Below are 20,641 nucleotides of genomic sequence, written 5' to 3' on the forward strand. Positions count from 1 at the left end.
CCATAGTAATGATTCCAAAGCCAGGAAAAGATAAAACGCAGCCATCATCATATAGACCGATAAGCTTACTAACATGTCTTTCAAAGCTGTTTGAAAAAATGCTACTCCTTCGGATTAGCCCTCATCTTAGAATAAACAACACACTTCCAACACATCAATTTGGCTTTAGAGAAAAACATGGAACCATCGAACAGGTCAACCGAATCACGTCAGAAATTCGTACTGCTTTTGAACATCGAGAATACTGCACAGCCATTTTTCTAGACGTCGCGCAGGCATTTGACAGAGTGTGGCTCGATGGACTTTTGTTTAAAATAATCAAGCTGTTGCCCTAAAACACACATAAGCTACTGAAGTCATACCTATATAACAGAGTGTTTGCAATAAGATGCGATACAAGCACTTCACGCGATTGCGCAATCGAAGCTGGAGTGCCGCAAGGCAGTGTACTGGGTCCAATCTTATACACCCTGTATACGGCGGATTTCCCCATAGACTACAATCTAACAACCTCCACGTTCGCTGATGATACCGCGATACTCAGTCGCTCCAAATGCCCAATAAAAGCCACGGCACTCCTATCCCGACACTTAACATCTGTAGAACGATGGCTTGCCGACTGGAGAATTTCAATAAATGTTCAAAAATGCAAGCAGGTTACCTTTACCTTAAACAAACAAACATGCCCACCACTGGTCTTGAATAACATATGCATTCCACAAGCCGACGAGGTAACATATCTGGGTGTTCATCTGGACAGGCGGCTCACTTGGCGCAAACATATAGAAGCCAAATCGAAACATCTTAAACTTAAAGCAAGGAACCTCCACTGGCTCATAAATGCTCGCTCTCCACTTAGTCTGGAGTTCAAATTATCACTGGAGAATTATCACTGGAGCGCCGTGGTACCTTCGGAACGAAAACATACACAGAGACCTAAAAATCAAATTAGTAATCGAAGTAATAGCTGAGAAAAAAACGAAGTATAACGAAAAGCTGACCACCCATACAAATCCCCTCGCAAGAAAACTAATCCGAGTATGCAGTCAAAGCCGGCTGCACCGCAACGACCTCCCAGCCCAGCAATAAACTTATTAGGGCATTAATGAAAAAAAAAAAAACTATCACTAAGTGAAAGTTAATTAAGTTAGATTAAGATTTGAACACTTATTGTTAGTCTCTTAACACAAAGAGAAGATTCAATAAATAATAAAAATTAAAAAAAAAAAAAAAAAAAAAAAAAACAAATCGATCGTTATAAAATGAGCCAATGCGAATTGCGCGTTCAGCGGCAAAAAGAGCAAGACGAGCGCCGACTCTCTTTGCACCAGAACAATCCATACTTCACCGTCGTGTCTGACGCCCGCGAGTGCCAAATCATCCACCAGGTCAATGACCTAGCACCTGCAGAATGCAAACGATCGCGGTCTTGCTCACCATAGCTTATGACTGCACGAAATGAACCCGATCGCACTGAGAGCGTATCTCTCAAGCCCTCCCCATTCCAAACGGTGTCAAGTTCTTTAGCTACCAGCACAGCAATCACGATATCCACTGCAACTGCACCTTTAGCAACAATAACTGCAATAACAACTGCAACAGCACCAACACCAACTCTATGCTCAAAACCGACAGCGGTGTACAATTCCGCTGTACCAACATCAACGAAAGCGAGAGCACTCACACCGACTCTTGAAAGCGGAAGCGGACAAGAACAAAAACAAAAAAAATAACTTTGTCAAACAGGGCTGGATCGCTACATCCAAATAAAGCGAAAGCTAAGTCCACAACTCAAGGCTGGTAATCAGCCGAAAATAAATCGAGCCAACGCCTCCAATGACTCAAGATCAAATAGGTTTGCAATATTGGATGACTGCGAAGTGCAGGAGCAGGGACAGAAGAAGATAAAGCCGCCACCAATATATGTATATACGTGAGAAAATATCACGTGCGCTGGTTAACAAACTAGCTGCAATTATCGGAGAAAACAAGTTCCATGTTATACCTCTTACTAAGGGTAACATACAAGAAACGATGAGTCTAGCCACTGATCAGTGACCAAGTACCTGGACTAAGCTGGGAAAAGTTACTACACCTACCAGCTGAAAAGTGCCAAAGGATTGCAGGTTGTCATTAAAGGAATAGAGTCATCAGTGACAGCATCCGAAATTATCGCGGCACTAAAGGAGAAGAACTTCAACGCCAAAACGGTGATCAACATTCTCAACAGGAACAAAGATGCGCAGCCACTCTTTAAAGTCGAACTGGAGCCATCGAGTCAGAAAAACAACAAAAATTAAGTACATCCTATATATAAGCTACAGTATTTACTGCACCGAAGAATAACCGTAGAAGAGCCACACAAGCGCAGGCAACCTGTGCAGTGCACCAACTGCCAAGAATATGGCCACACCAAAGCGTACTGCACCCTAAAATCCATCTGCGTCGTTTGCAGCGATGCCCACAGTACTGTAACTGTCCTTAGGAGAAAAACGACAATTCAATTAAGTTATGCAGCAACTGTGGCGAAAAACACACAGCCAACTGGCGAGGATGCATTGTTTACAAGGAACTCAAGAGTCGCCTAAACAAACGAGTGGATTCAGCTCGAGATCGTATCACACCAACAGCTCACAAAGTAATAGAACCGACTACAACTAACATCCCTTCGTCTGCCAGCCACCGAACAATGCCAAATTCTTCCTTTGCCAGTGTACTAAAATCAGGGATCCAAGAACCGACAGCAGTCACCTCCAGCGTCCAGCATAAAATTCACCAAATAAACACAAATAAACACACAGAACATGCAACAGCAGCCTATTGGCGTTGAAGCGATTATGCTCTCGATGCAGCAAACCATGAAAGACTTCATGACCTTCATGCAAGAAACTATGCAAGAGCTTATGAGGAACCAAAACATCCTTATTAAAATACTCCCTTAATAATAGCTACCTGGAACACTAATGGCGTTTCGCAGCACAATCTAGAACTTGCTCAGTTCTTAGCCGACAGAAACATTGACGTTATGCTACTCTCAGAGACTCATCTTACTGAAAAGTACAACTTCCAAATACCAGGATATAAATTTTAGTTTACGAGTCACCCGGATGGCAAGGCCCACGGAGGCACTGTGATACTAATACGATTGCGAATTAAGCACCACTTTCTTGGTAATTGGCGAGAAGACTGCTTACAATGTACCTCTATAAACCTCCAATGCCATAAGGATGCTCTCACTCTGGCTGCTGTCTATTGCCCACCTCGCTTCACAATCTCTGAGGAAAAATTCACAACACTTTTTGACTCGTTTGGTGAAAGGTTTGTTGCTGCTGGCGATTGGAATGCCAAGCACATGTACTGGGGATCTCGGATAGCGAACCCTAAAGGAAAACAGCTGTACAACGCTATCATCAAACCGCAACACAAACTTAAATATGTTTCCCCGGTAGCGCCTACATACTGGCCAGCAGATCCCATGAAGCTTCCAGATTTGATTGACTTTGCCATCGCAAAAAGGATATTCCAATCAATGATTACATCTGAGGCACTTCCAGAACTCTCATCTGATCACTGGTCCGGTGCTCTTTCATCTTTTGTACCAGCTACAACACATCGAGCGACCGTGTAGGCTTACAAGCAATAGGACCAAGTGGGCGAGGTACAAAAAATATGTTTGTTCCCATACCGGCTTTTCTAGCCCCCTGAACACCGAGCAAGACATTGATCAGTATGCTGGTGACATAGAATCAATACTTGTCGCAGCAGCAAAAGCGTAATTCCACAAGATGCAGCACAAAGTTTAACAAGACAAGCAGAGATATTGAACTGATTGTGCAGGCACAAAGACACACTCCATCGCACCAATTTGGTTTTCGGACATAACATGGAGCCATTGAACAGGTTAACCGCATCACAACAGAAATTCGTACTGCCTTTGAACACCGTGAATACTGCACAGCTCTCTTCTTAGACGTTGCACAAGCATTCGATAGAGTATGGCTGGATGGACTTATGTTTAAAATAATCAAACTGCTGCCTCAAAACATACATAAGCTTCTAAAGTCTTACCTCTATAAAAGAGTGTTCGCGGTCAGATGCAGTTCAAGCACTTCAAGCGATTGTACTATAGAAGCCGGAGTGCCTCAAGGAAGTGTCCTGGGCCCAATACTATACACCCTATACACGGCGAACATCCCAACAAACTACCACCTAACGATATCCACATTCGCTGATGACACTGCAATACTAAGTCGATCCAGATGCCCAGTAAAAGCTACGATCCAACTTGCACGCCATATAACTTGTGTAGAACATTGGCTTGCAAATTGGCGCATACGAGTAAACGAAGGAAAGTGCCAACAGGTAACATTTACCCTAAACAAAGCTGCACGCCCTTGGTAATGAACCGCACACGCATCCCACAAGCCAATAACGTAACATACTTAGGTATTCATCTGGACAAGCGGCTCACCTGGCGGAAACACATAGAGGCCAAGACGACGCGCACCTCAGACTAAAAGCAAGGGATCTACACTGGCTTATAAACGTTCGCTCTCCCCTAAGACTTGAGTACAAAGTCCTCTTATATAACTGCGTTTTGAAACCCATATGGACCTATGGCTCCGAGCTATGGGGCAACGCATCGAGAAGCAACATCGACATAGTACAGCGAGCACTGTCTAGGATTCTGAGAATCAGAGCTGGAGCTCCATGGTATCTTCGGAACGAGAATATACACAGAGACTTACAAATAAAACTTGTCATTGGGACAATAGCAGAGAAGAAAGTAAAATACAATGAAAAACTAGCCTCACATCCAAATCCTCTTGCAAGAAAACTTATTCGAGTATGCAGCCAAAGCTGACTGCACCGGAACGAACAACCAGCCCGGCCACACAGCACGAAGCATTTCATAAAATGATATTTAGTTAGTTTAGAATAAGATTTGAAAACTTATTGTTAGTCTCTTAAGTAAAGGGGAAGATTCAATAAAAAAGCAAAACATGAAAAAAAAAACAAAATAATTTTTTTAGTAAATAAACTTCCCACCTGCAGTAGTGCTATTATTTTAACCGCAGCTGTATGTTACTAATTAATTATCAACATAAATATAAATATGTAAATGGTAGCTAATTCGAGCGGCAATTTTAACTAACGAATTTAAAAAAAAAAACTTTAAAATTATAATAGTCAGGGCGTGAACTTTTAGTTATTATTTCATTTTACCATATGGCTACAAAATTGGCCAAAACTACCCAAATATGTAAATTCGTTTCTTTGATCAGAATTGATTTCGGCCCTTAATATGATATCAATATGATGAAATAAAATAATAATTAAAAATTCACGCCGTGATTATTAAATTTTTAAGTTTTAAAATATTCGTTTGCTAAAATCGCCGATCGAATTAGCTACCGTTTACATATTTTATGTTAATAATTAATTATATGAAATAAATATATACGTAATAATCGGTACTCAGGGAACACCACGGGAAGGTCATTACAACTGTAATGGGTCCGGTCCTATATTTATATGACTTTCGAGTTTATTTTTTACTACTTGTCGCAATTACTATTTCCGTACTTTACTATTGCAACAAAACGACAAAATACAAAGGAAATTATTATGACTTCTGTAATTTAAAACACAAATTTTACAAAAAGAAGACATTACATTGATAAATAAATATTTCATAAAAAAAAACGTAGAAGAAAAAAAATTTATAAAATAAATAAAAATATAAAAACTGTTTATTGCAAAAGTCATATCCTGAGGCACGAAGTGTGGACACAAGCACACAACAATGCCTTATTAATTTTTCACCCGTCGCAAGCTGAATATTTTAATGACAAATATTCTAAGACGGGTGAAAAATTAATAAGGCATTGTTGCGTGCTTGTGTCCACACTTCGTGCCTCAGGATATGACTTTTGCAATAAACAGTTTTTATATTTTTATTTATTTTATATAAAGTCATTTTTGAAATTTATTTTGTGATGTTATGATTCGGCTATTACTATTTGTAAGCTATATTTAAATAATAATAACGTTAAGGCATTGCAAAAGTAGAATTTTTCGCTTGGTGCCAATTGATCAAAAATAATATCTAAAAACTTCTAAGATGAAGGGCATATGTTTTCAAATTTACAATGCATGAGCAAACGTGTGCACACATACAGTTGTCGGCTGTCACTGTATGCGTAAAAAAGAGCTGTTCGCTCTCTCGCCCTTGAACAAAAATTCGAGAGAGCCTGGATCTACCTCTAGAGCCGCGCCGAAAAAATCGTGTGCCAAATAATCTTATAGCGTAAAGCTTTTTATGAGCTATTAGGGGTTCAGTGTTAAACAGCTGTTTAAGAGAAGGCACTTCCCAGTAAATTATTTGCTTAATTTTGCACGTAGTCCGATTGTTAATACGCATCAATAAATTATAGTAAAATATGTAAAATAAAAGCCAAGGTATGTTGTTTTTAACGTATGTAGTTAATATATGTGTAGTTGTCCTGTTTTTGCGTTGTGTAACATCCAATTTATGTATATTTTAACAGAAATTTTTAACGTGTCCCTTGTGTTTCGTGGATTATAACTCATTTTCTGACAATTTCTCACAAAAGTTAAAAACGTCAGTTTGTACCTTTAACTATTGTTTTTGACGGTAAAGTAATATCTTTGGCCCATTTTTGCTCGTTTTCTAAAAATTTGATTTTATATAGGCAAGTTCGAGTTCAGACATAGGGACGTCCTGGACATTTGGATTCTGCAAATAAGTTATGTTTTAGATGACGTTTATTCCGCAATCAACAACAATAATCTGGGATCGAAAAGGACAGAAGAGATAGACAAAAAAAAAAACATGCACATTTGGAAATATTCATTAAAAGAAAACTGCCCGAGTGTATCAGACAACTAGACAGATTTATTTCCAAACATACTAAGTGGATGGCGTCTAAGATAACAATTCTTGTTAGTGATTTTGAAAACTCCAAGACGCCACAGCAAATGGGACGCCGAAACTTATATTACCAAAATGCCAATATTACCAAAAGTGATCACGACACAAGTCTTTTGATTCTTGCAACAACTGTTTCTGTAGAAAAGAATGCAAGAGGGAGGCTGCCTCTGTTCTTAAAGAAACTTTAAAAACACGAGAATTTTCAACCGAATCGGGGATGCAAATTCAATTGCAAGCACCAACTCCTCTTTCACCAGATTAAGAGTGTTACTTCAGGCTCTACTCTCTTGTGAACAAATTGAAGGCCTTGCTACTTTTCAGTTGGTAAGTTTAGTAGTTTTCGGGTTTATTCGCTTAAATATTTTCAAGAGTACCAAAGCACCATTCGGTTTTTACTTGGACCTTAGTTTCTTGGATGATGCCCTTTGGATAATACCCATTGGTGTATTATGTGGAAGTTATCCTTTTTAACAAGTTCAATTATTTTCGATACTCAAGCTTTTCTCCCGGATGTATATTGGTGTGGGCTTTGACGTATTTATGCACTCTTAATCAGTGCTGTTGGTTCCAGTATTTCAATTTGGGGACTTAGATTTTTACGCTTAATCTATGTTTTCTTTCTCGTCGAATCATCAGTTATCTTTTTATTTGGAAGTAGTTGACGTTTTCTTTGAATTAGAAGAGTACAACAAAAATCAATTTGTAAAACTATTTTAAAAGTTTATTTTACATCGCATTTAGCGTTTATTCGCTTAATATACATTTTTCTGGAAATATAGTGTATATTTCTGGAGCACAGAGAATACACACTAGCTAGTTTATAAATATCAACGGGAAGATATTATTGTGTTTAGTAGCACCCAATGGAATTCACGCAAAACCATGAAGAAATTATTATAATAAGAAACGAATCAGTGACAGTGACTACAATAAATTTTAATTCTGTAGAAATACTTAAGATAGACAAGCCCTTCAGAATTACTGGTAGTGAAGCACCCTTGTTACTTATATAACAAAGATACACATGGTGAATGGGCAAATCATAGCAGTAAGTGCCGAAATCATAGTCTTTAGTAGAAAACGTGAAGTTTTCTTAAGTTTTTAGAAATTTCAGACTTTTACAGTGTGAGAAATTTTATAAGCCAATCAGATTAGTCAAAAAACTACATGAGAACCAAAAATTATTAAACTTCTTATCTGTACATTATGAATTAAAATTATTATTCTCTTGGGTGCTCTTATTCTCTATGACGAATTCTAAGAAAAAAAAACAATTATTATCACAAATGTTGGAATCATCTGTATAGACAGCGCTTAATCAAGCTTCAATTTTCGAAACAAAAGTTAGGGAATATTTCGTACAGATAAACGGCTTAAAGGTCCCATACAGTTGTCACAAAAAATGTCTATGGTAGAGGAAATAAAATTAGACGAAAGTGTAAATCTTTGCTTTGTCAGGAAACAGGATAATTATGTCACTTGACGAAAGGCAGACATCCAATTTTGGACATCCAGCATGATAAACAAAATAAATAACGAAAAAATGGTGTATGAAGTCGACACAAGATACAGAACAGGCCCCTACAGAAAGGCACAGTAGAAAATCTCATCTACCAACTAATTACTAATAGAAATACCCAATTCAAACAAGAGAGAATGCCATAATCGAGTTCCCCGAATACCAGGTACCCGTTAATCAGGTAGTGAAAATGCAAACGCGAAATTTATTTATTTTTCTGGCATATCGATAGATATTGGGGAATAAAATGAGAAAATATTGTTTCAAATTAATCAAAAGTGTGGGCGTGACTGTTTTGACGTTTTGTAGTTGTAGGAGGGGGCGTGGCCAGGTGTTTTTAATATACTGAAAGGAATTGGCAAGACAAACAGTAAAACGTAGAAAAATAAACACATTTTTCAAACGTGTGGGTGTGGAATACCTTTAGAATAATTTACGCTGCGTCTATGTCTCTGTAAGCTACATGTTTAATCTCGCGTATGGACGAACATGGCCAGACTCGGCTATTGATCCTGATCAAGAATAGGTAGAAACGCTTTCTACTGCATGTTACATACTTTTCAACGAATCTAGTATACCCTTTTACTCTACGATTACAAAATTATAATTGAGAATAAATTATTATAGATATCGGCTCCCCATATACACATATTAATATTTAATAATTATTAAAGTACTCGGGAATACCTAGATCGGAGATTTGCCGGATCGAGGGCCGGACAATTTTACCACTAATAACAACATCCAATAACATCCTCGGACCCAAATCATGGCTATATCACGATCCGACCCAGTTATCGACCTTACTAACATTTCTTAATTTGTAATCAAAAAACAAATTGACTTCACCTGAGAGGATAAGTCGAAGAATGCAAACTCGTACGCGCAAAAAAAACTTTCGAGACTAAAATCTACTCAATCTACTCCAATGACCTGAGAAGAATAGCCGAAAGTATAATCCTAAGGCAACTTGCGATTTTAAAAACAGAAAACGATAATCTCAACGAATGATTGGAAGAACCCTAATCAAAATTTGCTAACACTGCGAAGACGTGTACAAGCACAAACTGTAGCGAAGATCAACCCACACAGCTCTATAAACAGAATTTGCCCAATTCCACAAGAATTGATAGTAATCAAAACCACAAACAAATGCGACAAGAAAACTGGACTTACAATCCTTATAATAAATTACCAAAAACGGACCACAAATCAGCAACAACACTAACCAAAACGCAGAACCTCATCTTTTCAACGAACAAGAGTACTACACTGATCTTAGTTCTTCCTTACTTTTACCTAACCAAAACCAAACCCCGAGCAAATCCTCCCCATCAATACATCTAAAAGCATGATCGCAATAAGACATATAAAACAAATCAAAACAATGCAGGGGACGCGTCTAGCGACTCTTGAATCATGGAAACTAACTAAACTTACCAACCCATATGTACTCACACTAAACTATTTTATTGCTAAATATATTACAATGGAACAATAAAAGTTATAGGGACAGTTACTCCTAACCCCAGATACTAATTAAAAAATTTAGACACACATCTTTGCCCTTAGGGAGACCCACATAACCCACACCTCATCCCTCCCTATCACCACAAACTTTAAAATTACTGCAGCTTTTGTTCGAATTCATTCGGTGGCACAACTATTTTAGTGCACAAATCTTTTTCTCAAACACAACACAACAACTAACTTTACCTTAATTTCTTCCTACATCTCACCTAAACATCGATTCTTCCTTTACAACCAACAAAACGTCCTTTCCCGCAATAATTTATGCGCCCTAGTCCTTGAAGACTTTAACAGCTGACATCCTTAAACAATTTCAAATTTGTTTCAAAATTGACCTGACCGGTTCGACTACTTTAGGGCGTTAGAGTTGGCGTGGCAAAAAGTTATTTCGTAAATCGCTAGAAATTTACACTACTAATAAAATCATGGAAAAAAATTAACGAAATTAAAACTATCGAAAAGTGGTTTACAAATTTGGGCGTGGCAGTTTTCGACGGTTGTCGGGCGTTAGAAAGGGCATGTCAAAATTTTTTTTTTAAATCAATAGAAAATTACAAGACTAATAAAAATTTTAAACAATATCAAAACGTTTACATAAGTATGGCAGTTTTTTTTTGCGACAGACGGACATGGCTAGATCGACTCGTCTACTGATCCTTATCAAGAATATATATACCTTGCCGGAAATGCTTTCTTCTGTCTATTACAAACTTTTCAACGAATAAAGTATACCCTTTTACTCCAGTCTCAGCCTAGCCTTCGTTGCATAAGGAAAAGAAAAGCTAGAGGAGATGAAAAAAATAGCTGGAACCCTTGCAACAATTCGCACGCAGATACTAAACACCCTCAATGTCTTCACTTAATAATAACAGTACGGTTACTTTAGCATCGGTGTATCTCCCACGCAGTGAGCGGTTGATAAAAGCTTATATTGAGTCACTGTTTGTAAATCTTGGTAGCAAATTTATAGCAGGTGGAGACTACAATGCCAAACATCATTGGTGGGGAAACTCAAGAGCCTGCGCTAGAGCCAAACTCATACAGGATGTAGTCGAAAACGGCTACTACCAAATTTTGGCAACTGGAGAGCCAACATTTTTCTCCTCCATCACACATCTGCATTAGATTTTTTTTTAACCAAGGGCTACTCAATGAACATATTCAACATCCGAACTCTGCACGATCTTTCATCAGACCACACCCCCTCCTGGCTGATCGACAAGCCATGCCACTGAAGAAGCCTCTACGCTCCCGTTTCCTAGCTTCTGGTACTCAGCTCAAAGAAGCTGGGTTCGGAAAAATCGAATTTTTGAAATTTGAAAGCTTGAATCGTTTGCCCATTTTTTGCCCATGTTTGCCCACTAATTAGTTTTTTTTGCCCACGTCCAGTTTTTGGGATATGAATTTTCGAAAAAGTTCGAAAATTTTCGAAAATCAAAAATTTCGATTTTTTCAAATTTTTTTTTTAAATCGCAATAACATCGTTTGCCTACGTTTGCCCACCCTTTAGAATTTTGAAAAAATTTATACTTTAGAAAATATAAGGCTCTTAAGTTTTCCTCGGTCTAATCAGAGAGTAAATCGTTTGCCCATCTCTTAAAACCAAATATTATCAACAAAAAACGTTTGCCCAACCATTATTATTAGTTTTTATCGTTTGCCCACCCTTTAAAAAACCTTTAACAAACATTTTTTTTCGATTGCCCACACTTAAAATACAACCAATTTCGTTAGCCCACCTCTTAAAAAAAAAAATTCCAATAAAAAACGTTTGCCCACCATTTAAAAATAAACAATTTCGATTGTCCACCTTTTAAAACTAAATAATTTCGTTTGCCCATCCTTTAAAATTCATTTTTAACGTTTGCCCACCCTTTAAAAATAAATTATTTCGTTTGCCCACCCTTTAAAATTTGTTTTTTTCGTTTGCCCACTCTTAAAACTAAATAATTTCGATTTCGAGCAACTCCATAGAGTTGTCAATTTTGCACTAGAAGCCCTAGAAAGGAAAGAGTATGCGGTAGCAGCTTTTCTAGACATTAAACAAACTTTTGACGAGTGTGGCATCCTGGACTTCTACATAAAGCAAAGAAAATTTTAACACCCAAGCTATTTCAGCTTGTGAAGAGCTTTTTGCTAGGACGTACTTTCTGTGTGACGACCGATGGATGCACTTCGTCTATTAAAGCCATCGAAGCTGGAGTACCTCAAGGAAGTGTGCTAGGCCCTACTGTATATTCCATATTTTCCGCGGACAGCATCCAGACAGCAGTCACTGGATTAGACCGTAAAGATGTGCTGACGACACAGCGGTACTGACAAAAAGCAACAGAATTATCGAGGCCTCAGACGCACTGCAAGAGTACTTGGACGCATTCCAGAATTAGGCAGAGTTGTGGAACATCTGCATCAATGCCGATAAATGTGCAAACGTCACCTTCACAAAGCGCATAGGTAGTTGCCATTCTGTCTCACTTAAAGGAAGAGTGCTTGACCGCAAGTCATCATACAAATATCTTGGAGTGATTTTAGATAGAAGCTTAACCTTCGGAAAGCATATCACTGCTATACAGCGTATGGAATCGCTGCCAAAACGCACCTGAATAAAATTCGGGTTCTTCAGGCAAAAACTCTGAGGAAGATTACAGGCGCTCCTTGGTACATGAGGACCAGAGATATCGAACGAGATCTGAATGTGACAAAAATTGCAGACAGGATTCAGGAAATAGCGAAAAAATACAATGGCAGACTAGAATCTCATCCTAATAGTCTAGCTAGACGACTAAGTATCGCAGCCCAAAGCCATCGGACAAGTTCGAGAAGAAATTTAAAACGCCACCACCCTCAAGACCTGACTGACCGGAACTCGACATATATCCTACTTAATTCAAATTTTTTAAATATTACTGCCTAAACATTCCATTTCATTAATACTCTTAATCATATAATATTTGTAAATAACTTAGATAATAAGAATCGTTAAAACTGATACCGATTAGATTAAGTTGTCCAAGATGGGTAATAGTACGCTAGTCAATTAAATAAAATAATTTTATTAACAAACAACAAAAAATAACTCATTAGCAATAAAATCTCACATTTCAATTCAAATACCCTACTCTGCAACAGTAACGTTTTAAAAAAATATTAATATACGCTCAAACTTCAATTCCACAAAAAACAACTTTCCCCCTACCCCGTACAGTTCCGTGGTGGATCCTGGACCCTTCTTTACTGAAAACAAGAGGGAATGCTTTAGTCGAGTTCCCCGACTATCAGATACCCGTTACTCATATGTGAACGCGAACGCAAAATTTCATCATTTATCTGGGATATTGACAGATTTTGGGGAATAAAATGAGACAAAATTATAAAAATTTTAAAAGTGTGGGTGTGGCCGTGTTGGTAAAATGAGGGGCTTGGTTACAGTTTTTTTTTGGTATACCGATAAATTGGGCAAGACAAACAATACAACGAAGAAAACACAAAATAATATTTCAAAAGTGTGGGTGTGGCAGTTTAGGGAGTGGAAAAAAGTTTTTTGGCAAATCGATAGAAGTTTAAAACACTAATAATATTATGAAAATATCTCAATACATTTTTCAAAAGTGTGGGCGTCTCTGGATATCTATTCTCTGAATATTTATTCTCGACGTTCATACGGACGGACAGGGCTACATCAAAGACACTAGACACTATTCTAGTGTCTTTGGCTAGAACGACTCGGCTATTGATCCTAATCAAGAATATACATACTTTTTATAGTCGGAATCGCTTCCTTCCGCCTGTTACATACTTTTCAATGAATTTAGTATACCCTTTTACTCTACGAGAAACAGGTATATTTAAATTTAAATTATTTATTAAGTTTTTTATAGAGATTTTTCTGTATTTACAGGAATTATTACAATTTTTACAGGTATTATCCGTGCACCACCCTCAAGACCTGATTGAACGGGACTTGGCATAAATCCTACTTAATTATAATCTTCTAAATATTGTTGCCCAAACATTCCCTTTCTTTAGTACTCATAATCATATAAACTTTGTAAATAACTTATAAATTAAGAACCGTTTAAATTGATACCGATTAGATTAAGTTGTCCAAGAAGGGTAATAGTAGTCAATATTAATCATCCAGAGGAAATAGAGAATATCATTTTTTCGATATTCCCCAGGAATCCTGAGCCTATTCCTTGGCAATATCGAATACCTCTCCACGAACGTATGTTGTAGAAAAAATCGACGCTTTTTATGGAGAATTCTCCGGGGTTCCTTAAAGATTTCTGGGACTCCCTAGGAATTCCTTCAATTTTACGCTAGCGGAGAGAGAACAATTTTGGACGGTACTACCAATGCAGGGTCGTTAGTTTGCTAAAGATTTAAATAATTAGTATGAATACGAAAGAATATTTCTGATCTAAATTTTTGAATATTTGATTGAATATTTCAATTAAACCACCATAACATATATTACCCAAGGTTAATTTAAATATATAAATTGCTGCTCGGTTAAATTTTTCAAAAAAAATATCTACACCTACTATTTTCGATATGATTATAAGACGGCATTACTGTTTACTGATATTAAAAATGAATTTAATTTTTTGATTTTAAACTAACGCAATGATTGGATATGACCATATAGTTGTATCATTATATCCAAGCTCTTGAAGCCTACGGGCCAAGCATGTCGGAGGTCACGTCGTGGTTGAGACTGTACCGCATGCCTCTGGCGTGGACAACCTAGTTCTTATCGACGCCAAAATGCACCTTCAAAAAAGTCTGAACCTTTGGTAAGTGTTAAATATTTTTTTTGAGTCTAAGAATAAGAAAAGGGGTAAATTTTTTTCTTGGTCTTTGTTCTTATTTTGGCAACAAATTAATGTGAACTTATCGCAGTGTTATCACATATGATACAAAAGCACTGCATTGTAAAAAAAATGTAAATTAAATGTGTATGATACGATTATAATAAAATTTAATACATCTGATTAAATCTGAACAGAAAAATTAGAAGATTAACTAATCCCTTACCAGAATTTTTTAAAACTGAGGATACATTTTGAAATAAATGTTGTCGTTCTTCGACAGGCACGTTTAGAACTCTGCCTGGTAAGTCTCGCAAAGCTGCAGATAACTAGGTAAATGAAACGGTAATCAATTGTTACTCAATTAATAATTAATAATAACCTGTTCGTCCACCATATTTTAGAAACGTGTTTTCCAATGAGTTAGATGTACTTCTTATAAATGTTAACGGGGTAACAACAACAGAAGCATCAAAAATGTTGAAATAGACATATATGTTAAATATGGAACTTTGATACTAGAACAATACTGCTTGCATACTTTTCCCATACTTTTACGCAAAATGCACACTCACATCTGAGCATGATAAAAGATAATAATTTACACAAGGAATATCACTTTATATTTTCGGTCATATTTTTCGCTATTTCAGCATTATTCGAATCCTTGAGCAGCTGCGAGAATTGTTCGGCCTCGCCACATATAAACAGGCTTACACCATCTCATTCAGTTCTATTTTTGGATTAAACTAATTTAAACGTGAGCTTAAAACAGCTCGAAAGTATTTTAAAATCATAGTGAAGAATAAAATTTAAAAATTCTGTTACAATTATTAATTTATTATTATTATTTAATATCTTTCTAATTTTCTTAGTCAAAATTGAGGTGAGGTCAGAAAAAAATTGTATACAAAATAACTACGTGGTATACATATTACCACTCTGTAAACTATTTTTCCCTTAGTAAATAAGATCTTATTTTATATAAAAAATGGCATTCACTTTTCATTTTGTCAAAAAAAAAAATTCTTATGAATTCGAAAACCGGAGGACCGATTTTGCGGTTCAAATCGAAATCGGAAAATTCTTACGAATCCGATTACCGGAAAATGCCGGAACATACACATACAGGAGAACCCAACAGAACTCACCACGAAAAGTGGTCACATGACCGACGCCAAGATGAGCCAGATCGAGAGAGCGCAAGATCACGCCACCAAATCATTCCCGAAAATTTGTCAGGCGCCCACGGGATAGACAGAGAGGGAACGATTTCGCCAGAAACTTCTAAAGGTAGTCGAAAACTCGGCAAGAAGTTTGCCGTGGCCAAAGGGAGGAGAGAAGTGTTTTGGTACCGGGTGAAGGACGACGTTTTGATACATATCTCCGCTCGCGTAAAGTTGAGAGCGTAAAAAATTGAAGAATAGAATTTGCTTGCTTGTGTGAGCAAAACCATTAAAAGAGAACGTGTACATTTGTGCTAGAAGACGATTTTCGCGCCGAAATATTTTTTGATCTAAGAAAAGAATTTATATTTTTGAAGCTTTTGCCGATTTCGTGGCAATATGATGTAATAAAATAATAATTTAAAATTGATGACGTAAATATTAGAGTTTTAAAAAAGTTTTTTGATATTTGTACGTTTAAATCGCCGCTCGAATTACAAATGTATATTAATGTTGATTATTAATAATATGTCAAATATGTAATACTCGGTACTCAGTGAACACCACGGGAAGGTCATTACATTTGTATTTAAAGGAGAGAAAAAACAGTTGGCGCACTTTTCTTCCCACCCACAATTGCGCGCTTTTAAAAAATTTCAAATTGAAATAAAAAAAAAATTCAACTGAATCTTGTTTGCGTTTTAAATACTTAAAATGTGCCATTTATATGTAGTAATTAGACTTAATAAATGAATGAAACTTATACTGTAGACCACGGTACCAATAGATTTTTTCAATGACAACACTTGTATTTGTCGCAGATCACTTAAATGTAACGGCATTTCTAGTAATTGCGCGTTTCTGCTTGGCAGGCGCAATGCAGGCGCCTTTTCTATTCTTTTGATGCGCGGCAGAGAACCGCTAGAGTTTCTGCCGAACGTAGTCTGGTCGCGGGTAAGAGCGGGGGAAGTAGATGTCTGCAGGAATAACGAAGCGTACAGAAAAATGCGGTGAGCATTAGTTTTGATGTGTGTGGACTGGAGTGGGTCTCCAAAATGTGTTGGCAATGCGTGTAGAGTAAAGAACTACGCGTAATTCGGATTTTGTGAAGATAGATTGAGTCAGTCAGTGATCGATCGTTGAGCAGAACAGAAATGCCTCGCTCACGCGCCAGAAAACGTTATGCAGACAACGAGAATAGTAAAGAGGAAGAAGAGCGTCCTGATGACTCGTCGACATCAGAAGTGGGATCGGGTCCTATACCTTCAACAGTAGATGGACCATGGCGTACTATTATGGAAACACAAAATACAAATTTATTTGAATTTGTGCGGCCCATATAAACAACGGCATCTGATGCAGTCCATGCAAGCCGCATGGTAACAGAACTAACGACGAAATGGCGCCAAATGGAAACGGAAGAAATTCCTGTGTCCGTCACTCTCGCGTTGCTGGCAAATGTTGATAACCGTTTGCAGCGTTTAAGTTTTACGTCAAATGTTCGAACCAGAGGCGATTTACAGTCCGAATTGAAAGCGTTCACTTTTAATAAACGGAAAATGGTTCCACGGAGCAACAAAATTTCAAAAATTTCAAAATTTCATTTTCATTTCTGCGGGAAATTTGGACACAAAATTATTGAATGCAGACAACAAAAGACGACATGACAGACACGATGGTCATCAACGCGGAAAATCAAGTGTAACTTGCTACAACAGGGTCACATATCTACCCAATGTACAAAGAAGCAATCTGATGGGAGCAAAACATTCAACCGAGAAAAGCCAGTGGAGGTTGCAGTACCTAAGGGATTCATAAATCATAGAGGCCAAATTTTTGAAATATAATAATAAAATAAATAGGCGTAGGCAATAATGGAATATGTAGTACTGTACAGGTTTTAAGTAACGTAAAAATTGACGATTATTGCATTGAAATTTTGTTATTTTTCGCGAAATATTAAATCAGGGTTTTGATATTGTCATTTCGTCAGACCGATTTAAAATTTCGAGAACCAAAATAATTAATTTGTGTACCAGCAGTGATTCAGCCGATATTGAAACTGAACTTGATGAACAAGATAAAATAAAACTACAATCATTGTTGGCAAGGTACTCGAATTCTCTTATAAAGGGTATCCTTTATTCTAAGGTTGTACTAAGGTTAAAGTTGGCGAAATGAAAATAAGATTATTTGATCCAAGAAAGACAGTTCAAAGAAGGCCATATCGATTAAGCCCATGCGAGCGAGATTTAGTTCGAGAAAAAATTGACGAATTTGTGAAATGCAATATAATTAGACCAAGCTGTTCACCTTATGCAAGCCCTATATTGCTGGTAAAGAAAAAAAAATGGTTCGGATAGGCTTTGTGTTGACTATAGGGAGTTAAATTCAAACACAGTCGCTGATAAATACCCTCTGACACTTATACAGGATCAAATAAGTAGACTTCGAGGAGCTTATTATTTTACATGTTTAGATATGGCTAGTGGTTATTACCAAATTCCCTTAAATGCGGATTCAATTGAGTATACAGCGTTTGTGACACCCCATGGTCAGTATGAGTTTTTATCTATGCCTTTCGGGCTTAAAAATGCGCCGTCGGTATTTCAACGAATAATAATGCAAGTGCTCGGGGATCTTGCAAATGCTTATGTTATCGTCTATATGGACGACATCATGATAACTGCATCAACACAGTGTGAGGCGTTAGAAAGATTAAAAATTGTTCTAGATGTTCTGACAGAGGCCGGGTTTTCATTCAATATTACGAAGTGTTCCTTCTTGAAAACATCGGTTCAATATTTAGGCTACAATGTTAGTGCTGGCGAAATTCGCCCACAACCCTCAGAAAATTGTTGCGTTGACTGCTCTTCCGCCTCCAGTCAGTCACATCGCTTAGGCGATTTATTGGATTAGCAACTTATTTCAAACAGTTTATTAAGGGAATTTTACAGTTGATGAAACCGTTATATTTTTTAACGTCAGACAAAAATAAATTTATTTGGAAAGCGGAACATTAACAGATACGGAAAAAGGTTATTTTTACTCTTACTGATAAACCAGTCCTTGTTATTTCTGACGCAAAATATACAATTGAGTTGCAGTGGCTATGGTGCAATTTTATTACACCAAATTAACGACAAGCCCCAGATAATAGAATACTATAGCAAAGCTACTACACCTGCAGAGTCAAGATACCACTAGACGAGCTGGAAACTTTAGCTGTTGTAAACTCCATCAAATATTTTCGGCATTATTTGTTGGGTAGGAACTTTACTGTTTTTACTGACTGTAACTCTTTAAAGACGTCAAGAAATAAACAAGATTTGACTCCTAGAGCCCAACATTGGTGGGCTTATTTGCAATCATTTACATTTGAAATTCAGTATAGAGAAGAGAAACGAATGGCACATGTTGACTTTTTGACTAGAAATCCTACCTCACCGAAGTCTACTAGTGCTGTAAAGGTGATTGAAGAGAAGACAGTTAACTTAGCCGAAATTTCAAGCAATTGCTGAACAGCGTCGATACTCCGACATAGCCAAAATCGTGAGCAAATTCAAAGATGGTTCTCTTGCTGAAGATATTGCGAAAACCTATGAACTAAGCAGAAGTTCTCTACCGAAAAATACAGAGAAATGGCAGAACACGCTGTTTGCCAGTGGTACCGCGTTCATTCTAATGATCTGTTATAAGCCAGGTGCATGAGTCGATAATGCATTTAGGTTGGGAAAAGGCACTAGATAAAGTTTAGGATTTTTATTGGTTTGACAATATGTCAAAATATGTTGACAATTGTATCACCTGCAAAATGTCCAAATCAAACTCACGAAAAATTCAGGCCGAACTGCATCCAATCCCAAAAGTCAATATTCCTTGGCACACTATCCACATCGATATAACAGGGAAATTAAGTGGCAAAAGTGATCAGAAGGAGTATGTTCAAGTATACGCCTTTACCAGGTATGTCTATCTTAGTCATAGCCTTAAGTTATACAGTGAGAGTTGCATAAAAGCTGTTCAATCGGCCGATTCGTTGTTTGGAGTACGAAACAGAATAATAGCTGACCAGGGAAGGTGTAACGGGTGCAAAGTTTAGTCAATTCTGCTTAGATCAGAAAATAAACTTGCATTTGATTGTCATATTGAAAAATATGTTATCGGCGGTTAAAACTGGAACGCAGTCTTGGCAGGACGTGTTAGGGGAGGTGCAGTTGGCAATCAATTGTACCGTGTGATGAAGGCAAGTCCTCTTGAAATGTTATTGGGAAAGATAGCACGCCCATTAGGATGGTGACATAGAAAATGATGATAATCTGTCAAATGTAAGAGCACAAGTTGAAAAGAATGTTTTAGCCACGGCAGTTTATGACAAAGAACGATTTGATAAAAATAAGGCAAAAGTTCTTAGACACAAAGTAGGAGATTTTGTGCTACTTAAAAGCGAAGAGAGGCATCAAACCAAGTTGAGGCCAAAATTCAAGGGGCCTTTTGAATTAATACAGGTTCTGGAGGTTGATGATGTTGATCTGTCAAATGTAGGAGCACAAGCTGAAAAGAATGTTATAGCCACGGAAGTTTATGACAAAGAACGATTTGATAAAAATAAGGCAAAAGTTCTTAGACACAAAGTAGGAGATTTTGTGCTTTTTAAAAG

General features: G+C 37.3%; 1 protein-coding gene across 2 annotated transcripts in view; it reads right to left on the reverse strand.

Annotated features, from left to right (window-relative positions):
- The window catches only part of l(3)80Fj (lethal (3) 80Fj), a 45,356-nt gene extending 30,096 nt beyond the window's left edge, over window positions 1-15,260 (reverse strand). Inside the window, exons 1-3 of one of the 2 annotated variants that reach the window (NM_001170371.2) lie at window positions 15,198-15,260; window positions 15,042-15,144; window positions 14,004-14,378 (exon numbers count right to left, since the gene is read on the reverse strand). In NM_001170371.2, the coding sequence (NP_001163842.2) occupies window positions 14,371-14,378; window positions 15,042-15,144; window positions 15,198-15,212 (126 nt within the window). In that variant the 5' untranslated portion in view covers window positions 15,213-15,260 and the 3' untranslated portion in view covers window positions 14,004-14,370. Of the gene's footprint in view, window positions 1-14,003; window positions 14,379-15,041; window positions 15,145-15,197 lie in introns of those variants that run through there. The other variant, NM_001015316.3, reaches the window with a different exon arrangement.
- Window positions 15,261-20,641: the final 5,381 nt, after the last annotated feature.

The sequence above is a fragment of the Drosophila melanogaster genome, chromosome 3L (genome assembly GCF_000001215.4).
Source record: "Drosophila melanogaster chromosome 3L".
NCBI lineage: Eukaryota > Metazoa > Arthropoda > Insecta > Diptera > Drosophilidae > Drosophila > Drosophila melanogaster.